At 33.0% G+C, this 15249-nt stretch overlaps 1 protein-coding gene across 3 annotated transcripts in view; it reads right to left on the bottom strand.

Annotated features, from left to right (window-relative positions):
- Positions 1–5891: 5891 nt before the first annotated feature.
- Positions 5892–15249, bottom strand: part of CDH10 (cadherin 10) — a 135717-nt gene continuing 126359 nt past the window's right edge. For 2 of the 3 annotated variants that reach the window (XM_036279250.1, XM_036279252.1), the window contains 3 exons: positions 12673–12781; positions 9420–9671; positions 5892–6941 (listed from right to left, as the gene is read on the bottom strand). In XM_036279250.1, the coding sequence (XP_036135143.1) occupies positions 6451–6941; positions 9420–9671; positions 12673–12781 (852 nt within the window). In that variant the 3' untranslated portion in view covers positions 5892–6450. The remainder of the gene's footprint in view (positions 6942–9419; positions 9672–12672; positions 12782–15249) is intronic. The other variant, XM_036279251.1, reaches the window with a different exon arrangement.

Raw genomic sequence — 15249 nt, 5'->3', positions numbered from 1 at the left:
AATTAGAAAACAAAGTATTAGAATGCCAAGATTAATCAATCACTCAACTAGCATTTATGTAGTACCTACTAAGATGTCCAATATGTTGTATAGAACTAGAATTTTATCAGGTCTAAGTGTTTAACCAAATGTAACCTAAAATTCAAGGAGTTGCTTTCATCTAAATTACATAGATCTGCCAAGAGAATGTTCCATATGTTGGAACTACTTAAGTACCTATGCCCTTTTGAATGAGTATTTTCTATGCTCAGTTATTACAAATGAAGACTCATATTCTGCCTACAGTAAAATTTAACCTTTTGAAGAAACAAAAATTTACATTGTAGTTAAGACATTTACATATATCAAATCGTTACATTGTACACTTGAAGCCTGTAGAATGTTGTATGCCAGTTGTATCTCAATACAGCTGGAAAATGATCAATATATTTTCAAACAAATAATAACATTCTGATGTTATACTTCTCTTCTAAAAAAAAAAAAAATGTAGAAATGCCAGAATCTATCACTAACTTTGCCTGATTTTTTACAAAGATACATTCACGTTAACAATATCATTTAGCTGAGATTTATTTTAAGCTATATTATTAGTGGAGATAATGGAAATAAATGTAAACTGTAACAGTGGCAGAGATTTTACACATTGATAAAGAGAAATTAATTTGAAATTCTCTTGAATGTAAAAGCAGAGAGGGAAAGATCGTGGCAAGAGTCTTAGGAATGCTTCTAAATACTTCACATTGTGTAGGAGGTTTATTCAGACAAATCTGAGAATGAAGCTGTGCTATCCTTCCTGTGGAGTTGTAAATGTCATGTTCCAAATTCAGGAAAATTTCACAGCTGGAAAATACTTTTCACACGCTGACGACTAGTTTTCTATTATGTTCTTATTAAACATTAATCTTCCCTATATACATCCTTTAATAAAGAATGTTTACTGTGCTACTTTATGTATATGCTACAATAATTCCATTTGTAGTAATAGTAGGTAAAAAGGTTGTACAAAGTATCTTTATTTCCTTTTTTTTTCTCTTACTAAATACAACTATGAAAAGTCGCTCTCCCTCTCTTCCTGTGCTTAGTTGGTTTCCAAATTTAAAAATGAAATAAAGAAGTTCAGCATGGAGGAAAATACTGCATTTATAGCCTTAAAGAAATAATGAGATTATCAGGAAAATTGGATGAAAACTGTAATATGTATAATAAATATTTGAATGAGCTAAATAATATATGTAATTTTGTTGCCCTCCACCCCATTTTTTGGAGAAAGCTACTATATTTGTAGCCTTAAAAAAATAATGAAAGTGCTTTCAGACATACGTGTGTGTGTGTGTGTGTGTGTGTGTGTGTGTGTATTTTTATTTTTTAACCACCAGAATTTACCTTAGGCTCTAAGTACCTTTACTCACTCACATCAATTCTCTCAGCTCCTTTTCGTGGTTTTGACGTGGGTTCTTGGTTCAGGTTTTGTCTAGAGTCTACTCTTAGGTATATTTGAAGGCTGTCCTCTTTGCATATTAATAATAATCTCAACAAATGAGATTCCTTTACAGTAATGAATAAAATATACATCTAATTCTTTATACACAGTAATTATGGCCTGGAGAAAACAAACAAACAAAAAGAATACAAGACACGAATACATTAAAAAATTGAACTGCAGTGCCTTTTAGTGAGGGAGCAGGAGAGTGTTCCTTGGGGCTCCCTCATCTTCTGTTCCATGTCAACATCCCCCTTTACCACATTCTTTCTCAAAACTTTTTCTGATCAACACTCCCCTCATCTGACCCTTTCACAGCATTATTAAGGTCTCAAAACTTATGACCCAGACCTCAACCAGAGCAGAACAGAACCCGAAAAGGTAGTTGTTCTCTGACTGTAGCACTTATTTTATGTCTTTTGCACTGTCATAATCTTTGGTACATTGCAAATATTCAAAACATATTTTCAATATAACTTCACTTAAAATAATGTTTTGACACTCCCAGATTTTTTTGTCCTTTAAGATTTATCTCTGCTTTTCTAAAACAATTAGCCAAAATAATTGTTAGCAGATTTTCATTTATCCTGTACCAGTCTGAAAGAAAAGGTTTCCCAGAAATTGAACACAAAAAAAATCATTTATATCCTATAACTTTGAGTAGTTTACCATCGAAAGAAGCAGAAATGTCATATGCATATAATTTTAAATTAATCAATACATATATATATAAATTAAGCATAATATATGATAAAACTAATGGTACAATATTTATTTTTTCCAACAAATGTCCATTGAACACCTAAACAGATAGACATAATTCTGTTTATCGGGCATTGCAACAAACAAAATTAACCAAATCCATGCTCTCATGAAATTTATATTCTATTTGAGGGAGACAGAAAATAATTGTGAGCAAGTAAGTCATATACCATGTTGAAAAGGTGGTAGTGTCAGGGAGAAAAATGCAGTATAAGTAAATGGGAAGTCTAGGGAAATATTATAACACTAAGTGGGGTGGACAGGGTAGACCTCAATTAGAAATGATATTTGATAAAGAACTTGAAGGAGGTCAGGACACAAGCTGAAGGAAGGAGGGTGGTTAGGGTAAACACATGAGGACAGAAAGAAATAGCAAAGAGCCAGAGGCTGGAGCCCAGTAAATAAATTGCAGAAGAGGTCAAAGAAGGAATAAAGAGACTTTAAGGATGTTCTAAAGATTTTGTCCTCTATCCTGAGTATAACAAGGAAGAAATAGCCTCTAACTCCAGGGAACAACCAAATGGCAAATTCATTTTGAAAATATCCCTTGACCTCAATGCTGATAATGGAGTGTACGTGCCGCAAGGTGACAGGAGAGAGACCAGTTAGAAAGTTAGTTGCTCCTAATTATGGAGAAAAGGATGTTAGTGTCTTGGGCCAGGGAATGGAAATGGTGAGAAGTGGTTGGATTCTGTGTATATTTTTAAAAGGTAACAAATCCAACTTCTTGGGTGTAGGATTGGCAAGAAATAAGATCCAGAACATCCACAAAGTCTTGGGCTTGAGCCTTAACGTTGGAAGAAAAAGGGAAATAATGGGCTCTCTGGTGTGCTCTGGTCAAAATAAAGAAGCGACTCGATGCTGCTGTCTTACACAGGCTGACATAGTTACTAAGGCAGGAGCCCTGCCCCCTCTCTGTGGGCCAATACTGCACTTTTTCAAAGCCACTTTTTCAAAGCAGTGAACGTCTAGCTGACTGGCCAGGGTATTCATGGAGACCAAGGGTCCACTTTATGCCAAGTTTGGGGACACTGTGTACTTCTAGCAGATGTGGAGACGTGCAGATGTGCGTCAGGGAGGTTCCTTTACAGCCACCAGTAGCTGCAGCTTGCCCAGGCAGTCCTGCAGCGCCACCCAGCCGGGCCCGTTCAAGTGCAAGTCCACACGCAAGGAAGCTGCAGCTGGTAAGTCAGTGCAAGGTAACAGATGGCCAGTAGGGTGCGTTGCAGCTGGTGAGGGCATTACGTATAGACACTTAGGGAGATGTATTGACAAATGATACAGATATGTAGATATAACTAATCCTCAATCCTAGAGCATAGATTTATTTTAGATTATTCTATATATCTAATTACTCATAATGCATATGTTTAAGTCTAACAAAAAATGTCTGGAACTCTTGCATTTGTGTGACAGTATCCACTTGACATATACAGAGAAACCTCAGCCAGAAAACATGAATTTATCATTACATAAACTTTCTTTGATATTTTGTTGAAAATAGAACCAATGAAAATTGATTAACTTAATCACCATTTCTACTGATTAAAGGTTTAGAAGTATTTCACTTATCTGAATATTTAAAACACAAAAAGGATTACAATAATTTGTTTAAAAATTATAGTAAAAGATGATCTGTTGTGAATTTTGAGTGTTTTGATAATGATTTTACCCTTTTAAAATTTTTTCACTAATAGAGGAATTGCACGCATATATAAAAATTATATATGATTTATTATTACATCTCTGGGGCCTAGAACACCCTTTGATTTTTATGACAAATGCTCAAAATATCTGATAAAAAATAAATAGATGAATACATAAGTAAAAAGGTCTACAATGGTCTGATGAAGTCAATAACGTGATACTGAGAGATATTTTCCCCACTTCCCATATAAAAAAAATAAAATAAAATTGACATAGAATAATCTACATATTGGTCATTTCTTTGGGAGAGCATCATACAACAAAGCCTATTGAGGAAGTTTGAGCAGGTCATTAAGGGCATACTTCTTAATTTTAGGGTCTCTAAATTAATTATATATCACCTTCATTAAAATAATGTTAGGCTGTTACTTATTTATATATAATATAGTTTTTATACTAGAAAATAAGTCTCCTAATCAATCTTCTTGAAGAGAATTTTTGAAAACATGGTTTGGATGATGCCAGATAACTGTTGCAATTCTTTAAATTTATAAAAATGGATGACTAATAAAGATAAATAACAGAGCAAGTTAATGTCAGTTTGAAATTATATGAAGATAGTTAAAAATATTCAAATAAGAATTTAATTATTGACATCTAATATTAATACAAATAGCTAATAGAAATTTAAAAACAAATTTTAATCAAGTTAACACTATATTTTAAATCATAACTAATGTGAAATGCTCATAATATATGCTCACTTTTATCTTTTTCATTTTTTGCTGACTTTATCTGAATGAATAATCCTACTAGGATACTGAGGTTATATACTCTTCCTTCAGCTCATTATATTTGATTAAATCTTTCTTTTTCCTTAAAGTTTGAACTTTTGACAGTCAGACTTCTGGGTACATAAATGGGTTATTGGAATATAAGAAATGACCAAGTTAGATTTTCTATGGTCTGATGTGCCACTTAACCTTATAATGTGACTGCAATTTTACTCAAGACCACATGGGTTGTTTTTCTTTCATAATTAGATTACTATGCAAACACATATGTCTGTACTCAGAGGGATGTGTGCCTTTTCAGCCTGGAAGCTAGGGGAAAGAAAATCATTCAAGATTGAAATAATTAATTCCACATTAAGGACATGTCAGTATTGCACTATGACTCACTCCAAAGCATAGCATTCTCACTAATTAGAGAACACACAAATCCTTGGTATTGTTTATGATGTACCCGGCAGGGAATGCGCCTTCTTAGTGCAGACCCAACAAAGTGATCCATTTATAAATAAATCGTGTTTGGAGCTTGTGAAAGGAGGGATCAGTTAGTGGCAGTTTGGGTTTTGTTGTTGGTATTGTTATTACGTTTGCTTTGTATTAAGTCATTCATTGACAGAAAAATAGACTTTATTGCAAGTAAATATGTAATACATTTTTGAAAAATTGACATAATTACAATGCTCTAGCTCAATGAAATACTCAGCATTGTTACTTTCATTACTAAGTATTTTCAAAGTCACCATAGAGGAGTGAGTATATTTTCCATGAAAGAACTATTTCAGTCTGAAATCTGTCTGAACTCTATTGCCTATAAATCTTGAATGCAAAAATGTCATACAAAAATAAGAAAATGTTTTACTCTTTCAGAAATTATTTTAGTGAATATGTACAAAATGAAGTAACTGCATTGCTGGTGTTGTGGGATATTTAGAATAAGGGTGTCCATGTTCTAAATTTGCTTAAATGGTAATTTTTAAAATGGTCTAAAAATGACTATTACTTTTTATGTGAAGAGTTTTTCACATATCACAGCATAACAAACTCAATGGAAAAATAATCCTTACCTAAATCATATTAATTTGGTTAGAGCTCTCCATAGTAATCGTAATGACTTTATGTTTTTACCTTGTATTCCATGTAATTCTGTACCAAATATTTAGTCCATGAAAAAGACTTTTCCTCCTAGAGAAAAAAAGAAGCTGGAGACAATGTAGTTGTAAAAACTGGTTTATTTTTAAAAATAAATACAAAAATATAAATATAAAACATTAGCAGATAGAATTTGATGAAATGAAATTGCACAAACGTTTTGTATACCAGGTTGCATATCACACCTACTAACACCACATGTACATTTTTTTTCTTTAATGTACAGAACAGGATATACCTTAAATTTTTCTTCACCTTTTTTAAAAGCTTCATTTGCAAGGGCAGGGCATGGATCTAACAGAAGCGGCTTGTGAGGTTGCTTAAGGGAGAGAACTATCCTGTTCACGTTTCTGAAATTATCTTTTATTTCTAAAATGGACACCATTGAATTTCCATAGCTTTGGCTCTTGGAAGTGATTAAATAAAACGTCGTATATATTTCATGAGACATCCTACAGGAAAGAATTAATGTAATTAATGAACAAATTTAAGAGTAAATGGGGAAGAAAAAAAAAATTGTGCTGAGTGGCAGGAAAATTCTCCTGAATGTCAAATACCGTGAAGTGGAGACACCGTTGGTCAAGTGACTTCTTCTGGTTTGAACAGAGCAGGTATCCTCGGTTAGGAGTCCTTGTCACTGTCCCCGCCACCGTACATTTCCGCCAGCTTGTTGAACCGAGGGCCCCACTCCCGCAGGAAATCATAGTTCTGGTCCCCGTCGGTGGTACCTGATTCCAAGGAGCTCAGGGACTCGGCCACCGAGTCGTTGCCTTCGTAGGCGTAGGTTGCGAGGGAGTCGTAGGGAGGAGCGCTGGGGTCCAGGTCGTGCTCTTTCAGCCTCTCGTTGATGAAATCGCGGACGTCCGTGTTGTCCGGGGCCGTCGGCGTCCTCCGGGGTATGAACAACGTTTCTGGAATAATATCTCGCCGCAGCTTCTTCTCCTCGATGGCTTCGGGGTTCCGCAGGGTGCCGATGTCGAAGGCCTGGGTGTCCTCCTCTCCGCCCCCTTCGTCGTTGTAACTCACGATGTTGTCTCTGATGTCCTCTTTGGACAAGATCAGAGGCTCTTTCTTTCGCTGTCTTTTCAGAGCTGCGAACAGTACTACTATCACTGGAAGAAGAAGGAAAAAAGAGATTAAAATCCTTCTACAGCACCCAAACTAACGAGCGGTGCTGATTGATACAAAGGAGTTTAAGTCATAGGTTTCCCAGGACAGGTTAGAATTTAAGATTAATTTTGTTCTTCAATCAATTTACTTTATCTTTTGGTGGGAGTGGTATTGAAGGATTTAGCTAGGATGAGTAGAGGTTAAGAGCAGTGTGTCTAACTCATTTTTTTTAAATAATGCGGGATATGTCTCAAATCCAGTGGTTTATTTAATCTGTTTTTCTAAGAACTATTTAAAGATAGTTCCTGATTGTACAGACATTATTTATACTTTGCATTAGAAAAATTGACACAAACGGAATTAGCTTCAAATAAAACAGTTAAGAAGGGCACAACTATGTCTACAGGTTTCACATCCTTATACAATATTAAAAAGGCAGTATTCTTCACAAGATATGGCGTATTGGTTTCTGTTAAATAGCTTTACTGATGGATTTGCATAAATTTTTTTTCTTACATTGTTAAAAGAAGACCTTAATTACTAGGGGCGGGGTGGGGGGAGCCACCTTACTTAGATGTTATTGGTTTATAAATTTATGAGGTTATGTATCATGCAGGAGATAAAAAAATAATTGTTGGATCACATGATGACAAAGGAGAATTTAAATTAATACATTGAATTAACTACAAAAACAATGTATTAAACCTTGGTTAGATGCATCTTAAGTTGTAGCTCCACAAGTAGAAAGGTGTATCACTCGAAGGAGATTTTCCTGATTTCATGACAAGGTATCAGTAATAATAATAATAATTTTAATCATAATATTGATAATGTCATAAAAGATAAGAGAAAGATACTATGAAATTCTATCTGCTTGTATTAGTTTCCCATTCTCATTTTGGTCATGATTCTTTAAAATGATGATTTGAAGAAACAGAGGTAAATGCAATTAGATGAAGAAAGGGAGGGTAAATATCTTAGCAGGAAGATGTGTGAAGAAATATCTTTTTATTTAGCATCTTTAGGACAGACAGTTAAAGAATATGGGATTTATTATTACTATGAACTGAATGTGTCCTCTCAAACTTCACATGTTTAAGCTTAAATCTGCAATGTGATTGGATTTGGAAGTGGGGTCTTTGGGAGGTAATTGGATCACAGTGATGGAGCCCTTATAAATGGGATTCGTGTTCTTATAAAAAGAGACACAGGAGAGATCATTGCTTTCTGCCATGTGAAGACACAGAAGATAGTTATCTGCAAAGTAGGAAGTATGCCCTCAACCAAACCCCGAATCTGCCAGTATCTTGAAGTTGGACGTCCCAGCCTTCAGAACCGTGAGAAATGAAACACTATGATTTAAGCTGTCAGGCTGGTATTTTGTTATAGCTGCCCAAACTGACAAAGACAATTATATTATTATGTGAAGTAGTATAAAGTTATGTTTTCTCTTTTGTTAACATAGAATGGTCAGATTACTTGTCTTCAAACTTATGAAGTTTATGTAAGAGGGTAAACAGGCAACTTTTTTAATGCAACAACAACATAACATAAATTGATGTGTTCTTGGCCTTCAAAGTGATTTACAAAATAGGACATTTCCTAGAGAAAAAACATGTTTATTCTTCAAGTTTTGGAAAAAATATGACATTTTATTTTGCCTAAATTTTTGTATTCACACAAACACACATGTGTAAACTTTTGATATAAAGATTTTAAACCTCAGATTGTTTATCAACAAAATGATCTTACTCAGCAAAAAAAAATTTTTTTTTAAAGTTCTAATAATGAAGATAATGAAACTTACTAAAATTGGCTCCAAAATTCAACTTCATTTCACTGCTTCTTAAAACATCAGATACTATATTTTCTTATTAGGGTCACAGGAATACTCACATAGTTTTAAGATAATGCAATTACAGAGTAATTTTAACTTGATTCTTAATTCAAATGCAGTTAAAAATCAATTTGCTCTTGGTTATAAAATCTAGTATCGTTGTTTTATGGACAAGTGAACCAGGTAAAAACGACTATTGGAACATTATTTCAGTGAAGAGGTAAGAGAGTAAGGCCTCCATCCAGCCATAAAAAATGTGGAAATGAACTTTAGATTTACTGAAAAACTAATATATCTATATCTATCTATCTATCTATCTATCTATCTATCTATCATCTATCATCTATCTATATATAGTGACAAACCACAAGATGCCTTCCCTTGGTTCAGCCAGTCAGAAATTGTGTAGCCTTAGAAAACGCTTTGAAAATCTCTAATGTTCAGTTTTATTATTTAAAAAAAGAAGGTAATAACTGATCCAATGAAATATATTAATATAGACAACACTCCATGGTTAATTTATGTCTCTCTTAAACGCTGGGGTGAGTTTGGGGGAAAGCATTTTCATAGCAAAATTTCTTGTTTACAAGTGCACTAAAGTCACAGTCTGAGAAATGATGACGTTTTCTCCCGAGGGCCTTACCCAGCAGAATAATGATGCAGAGGAGGATGGCGACCAGGGCGCCGGTGCTGAGGCCGGCGGGCAGAAGCAGGGCCTCGGCGCTGCAGGACTGCATGTTGCCTCGGCCGTCGCACGTGCACACGCGGATGGTCAGCGTGCCGGTGCTGCTCTGGATCGGGTAATCGTTGTCCGAGATCACCACAGGCAAGAGATAGGTACTTATTTCATGTCTATTGAATCCATTTTTTCTGGTTAAAATTCTGGCAGTATTATCTAAAATAAATTTTAAAATGTTAAAAATGACTTGAAACGGTAAATTTGTCTCATCCTCATCGCCATGGTTTTGACATATAAATAAAAAGATGTTTACGTAAATTATAAAACCTCAATTTTCCTATAAAATATACACAATGCAATTAAAATATAGATAAAGTATATTAGATAGTTTGAAGAATCCAATACTATAATTGCTTAGATATTAGATTTTCAACTAATTCTCAGGTGTTTTTAAAACGGTAAATTTGTGTAAATGAATCATTTATCAAGACTACATAGATGATAGCATGTTGTTTTCAGAAACAAATATTGTGAATATCAAACAAAAAAAATCATAGTAAATGTTTCTTATTTATAAATGTGCATGTGCATCTACACACACACACCCCCAATACATTAATTCAATATTTATGCAGAAGGATATGATTGGGTAAAGTTTCAGTATAGTTGCACTTTAAAAATCAATAACGTAGTCAAAAACTTTGAGTCCCAATATATGAACAAGAGTGAGTAAGTTACTTAATATTTCTGAACTTTGATTTTCACCCATTAAAATTAATATAATGTATTACTCAAAGTATTGGTATAGCTCAGAGACAACTGAGTGGAATGTCTGACAGACATACAGGAAAACGTAGGGATTTGGGGAAGGCCAGCATCCTACTACCTAGTATATTGCTACTGATATTCCTTCATCTGAAAAGTCATCCAGAATCTATGAATGGAGGCTATGGATTAATAAAAAAGATATCTTCTAGTCCTATTTAACCAATATGTAATAAAAAATAAAGTCAATATATCCTTGGATAATCATTTCCTTCTCAGTTTGCCCTATGCACTTAGTCTAGTTTAGTTAATCTCATAGGACTATTTAAAATGTCAATATAAAGAAGGAACTAAGTTAGCCAATTGCTACATCAAACAGGACAGAATAAAAAACAAAACAATTTTTTGCAAGTATAGTGATTGAAACCAAAATAATCATTTTCTAAATTATTAGCGAAAAGTTAACTTCTATATCAGTTAGCTACATAAGCTATGAGTACATTAACAAAATAGATATACATAAGAAGTATTTTAAAGCAAAATATAATCCTGATAATTTTACAATTTTGACTTATCTTCCAAGAAGTATTAGGATACAATTCTTCCATTCTCAAACCCACATGCATATGCGCATTTGGTATTTTTAGAATGTCCTACCTTATACTTTAACTTCTGAAAAGTTTCCAATTCTTAATTCTCCCTATAACAGTTTTGATATATTGAAGAACCAAACAAAGTTTTACCCTAAGTTCACAATTCTATTTAAATCATTTAGTAAATACTCAGAAAAATCTTGTATAATAATGCTGTTGATCTATAAGTTAATGAAAAGTAAGAGAATTTTAGGAATGAAAAGCTCCAATGTGGTATCATGGAAGCAAAAATTAGTTTTATTTTTCAAAGACTGATATCATAGAATTACAGATTTTTAAGAAGAAACTATAAATATCAGGGTATCTTCTCCAGCTGAGCAACATTAAGGTGATGTCTATATCACTGCAATTTCTTGCAAAATCTACACAGTAACAGAAAATAGTAATTTATGCAGGATTAGGTCAAATATTCCATCAGACTTTAGTGGTATTCTATTTAGTGACGTGTTAAGGTTTATATTTATATGGCTTCAACCCTTGATCTGAGTAACATATAGGGTCAAGAACTCTTCCTAATATAGGAAAATGACACTACTTGTCAAAAGTTAAGATTTGCCTTAAGTTGTTTTCCCAATCATTGTGAACTGTTGTGTAAGAAATACTATGTCAAGTCTCTATTACTCTTTGAAGTTGAGAGATACTTGCTGGGATCCACAGCTCAGTTTAACAAGAACAAAATACAAATTAAAATACAATTTCAAAAAGTTACAATGTTATCAATTGAATACTAAGAATGTCCAATATAAGTTCTGTGTATAGGTTGCCACAACAGCAAAGTAAAATGATGGGTGTTGTTTTTTATGGTATTCAGATGTAATTGATTATTTCATATTTTACCGGCCAGCAGTATGTTAATTTTTCAATCAATTATTTTAAGTGTCCAAGGGTTAGAAAATATAGACATTGCAAAAAGTCAGATTCAGCAAACAGATTTGTGCAAAGTTTCTACTACATCAAATATGGCTCAATGTAAAACTCTTCATTATCTTAAACTGCTTTCTGATATTCTGAAAGTCACCCAGAGGTCCTATAGCAACCCGGCTCTGCCAGCATAAATACGCCATTTTCATGGTGTAAATATGCCAATGTAGATTTATTTGAAGAATAACTGTATCTACAGTTGCTCTAAAACAAGTATGACTTTCTACCAAAAACTAACTGATATAATTAGTTTAACATATTTACGAAGAAAAGTTGTAATTACATTCTTTGGTTTACACTGGGCCAATTACCGTACATATTTTGCAAAGAAAAACCTGTTCAATTTAAAAAAAAAAAAAGTAACCATTAACATATCCTCTTCTTCTAAAATATGTTTCTAACTTTTTTGAGAATGCAAAAAATAATTTCAGCATTTTTGATCCCAGGAACATTATACAATTCATGCGTTATGCAGGAGAATATTGTATCTTGTCCATGCAACTACACTTTTGCATTTAATCCCTTCACAAGTTAATATGTTACCTTTCTTTCTTCTCACTCCTCTTCTTGTGTCCTACCTATCCTTTTTGTTAAAGGAACTGATTATTTCCAGTCTTTCTAATGTTTTCAATATTCAATCTTTTAATTAGGAACTACATAGAGACTTCTTTCACATATTTTATTATTTTAAAATTCAAGAGAGTAAACACTATCAAGCAAAAAATTAACATAATATCTCATTAAATATCTGATAAAAACAAAATTTCTGTAATACAGATCAATACATGAATACATCACATATATGATAATTGTTACTTTGGGGGACAATTTCTTATTAATGTCTCCTTAAATCATAACAGATATGTTCTTCAATTTACCTTCATTGTCCTGGACTGTGAAGTTTGGATTGACAGCAGCTAAACTGAAGAAAAACTTCTGTCCACCTAGAGGGTCATCTTTATCTACAGCACTTATTGTCTGTATTAGCTGCAGAAAAGAGAAAATTGCATATTTATCAAACTTCCATGGGTAGTACATGCTTTATAACATGTAACTTATTGATATCCAATTTTGTCTAAAATTTTTTAAGGGCAATTGACTTTCTTCCACATGCTTTTATCTTTATTTGGATTATTCCATCCTTTTTACTATTACTTTCATTTTAACAAAGTCCTTATCTTTTTCTCTCTCTCACGTTCTCTGTGTTACTTTGTCTCTATATCTCTCTCCTTCTCACTTTCTCTCTCAATTTTTCTTAAATATTATACATTCCTTCAAAATAACAAATGGTAATATTATATTATTGGCAATATTATTAATTGAGACATAGAATTTGAAGTGAGTAGGTTATTTTATTTATTTAAACATTGATCTGGAAGAATTTAATGTAAGAAAAAATTTTTTAAAGCATTTTCATTATGGCTTTCTTCCTCATGAAAAGTAAAGTGAAAACTATTCAAAATATGTAGAGAATTTATAGACAAGATGATATATAACTTTTAAAAGGAAAGACAAACATTTTATTATATATTTTTTAAAAGAATTATTCTTAACCCAGGGATATTTTTTTCCATTGCTTTTCAGAGAGAGTGGAAGAGAGGTGGGGGAGAGAGAAAGAGAGAGAGAGAGAGAGAGAGAGAGAGAGAGACATGTGAGAGAGACACATCAATTGATTGCGTCCTGTAGGTACCCAGATGGGGGATCTAACCTGCAGCCTAGGCACATGCCCTGACAGAATCAAACCTGCTGCTTTCGGAGCACAGACGATGCTCCAACCAATTGAGCCACATCAGGCAGAGCAATATTGCATGGATCCTTAAAGGAGATATTTATTAATGATGTTTGTTGATTGAAAGAAGGATTTCAACTTTAAAGTGCAATGCAAAATAATCAGAAAAATTAAGAAATTATTTTAACTGTACTGTATTAAATTATTTTTCTTTTAAAGTTTCTTAATAAAAAAAGTGGCAATTTTGGGGTACTCCTTATTTAATTACAACCCTAATCATTTATTGCAAAATGATACAAAAATATAATTGCATCAAACAAAGATAAATGTTTATTGTCTAGAAACAGGCAGCAAAACTTAAAGTTTTGAATAATTTCAAAATACATTTTAAAGTAGAACTACTTTGAGAAATATTAGTGGTGATTCAAATTTAAATAGAAGCAAGAATTTATAATTAATAGCTTATTTATTCTGTAAAAAATATATATATGGTACTATATTAAGGAATTAGAGAGAAAAATGTGAAAATAATGTTACTAACATTCTTTTAAAGGTATTGATTCAAATACAAAAACATTTCTGGCCTGACCTGTTTGTTGAGTATTCCAAAGAATTTTACTCTTAAGTTGTGATTTACGAAAATAAGTAGATGAGAAAAAATGTACATAATTGAAATAGCATAGCAAGAAAAGTAATAGACTAACAAAAATTCTTTAAGATTGATGTTAAGACTCACAAATAGATACATAAATGATAGAAATGTGAAAGTAGAGCTAATAATCTTTTAAAATAAAAACTACAGTGTCTCATAATACATTTGTAACTGTGATTACAAATTACAATGGTAATTCATTTGTATGCACCAAAATAATACATTTCAGAGAAAAATGGCCATATCTTTACATATATCTGTAAGTAATTATAGAGTTACATAACATTTTTAATTAAAATGTACTATTTTAATAAAAGATAGTAGCATTGTAGATTTCAAGATCAGTGATTCACTGATACATTTTCATTAAATGTTATAAAACAAATAAATGAAGTTCATATTAATACAAATAAGAATCACATGTCAGAAATCTACAACATATTAAATTAAAACATAAAACCTAAGTCATTTATATTTTATCTCCTTAGCAATTATATAATTTGCTTGTATTTCCACTGGACTATTCTAAAACAACCTTAAATCAATTTGAAGGGTGTTTTAGTGACCATACAATAATAGAATGTGGGATGATGAGTGGATTTCAAAATGTTTAAAGTAAGAAAGCTGGTCACTAAGTTTTAATGTGGAAAGACTAATAGTTTTGTTATCAGGGGAAGTGGGGTTCTTGGGGAGCCTCTGGAATAAGGATTTCCAGAGGACCCCATGGGAGGACAAGATACTGAAGAAAGCTTTATTTATGTGGAATTACACCATTGAGTTTACAGGTCCCATTTCCCTCAGTTCCACCATAGAAGTGCAGCTGTGGCTTTGGGAGAGCTAGAATCAAAGCCAGTGTCCAGAGTTTCTGCTGTTGGCGCACAAGTCCAGTCAAGCATCAGGCTAGTTTAGCTTGTATTTCCCGCTGCAGTCCATTAGTCCATCAGTCCATTGCATGTTGGGTCCACATCGCCATGGACCACACAGCTATGAAGGGAACATGTATGCAAGAGAGCCATAGGAGCACTAAGAGCTAAGAGCCACACAAGAGCTGAGAGAGCAAGCTCCTGTGTCTAG

Source organism: Molossus molossus, unplaced genomic scaffold, assembly GCF_014108415.1.
Source record: "Molossus molossus isolate mMolMol1 unplaced genomic scaffold, mMolMol1.p scaffold_m16_p_3, whole genome shotgun sequence".
NCBI classification, from domain to species: domain Eukaryota; kingdom Metazoa; phylum Chordata; class Mammalia; order Chiroptera; family Molossidae; genus Molossus; species Molossus molossus.
Note: the sequence above shows the minus strand (reverse complement) of the source record. Positions and strands in the feature narration are given on the sequence as shown.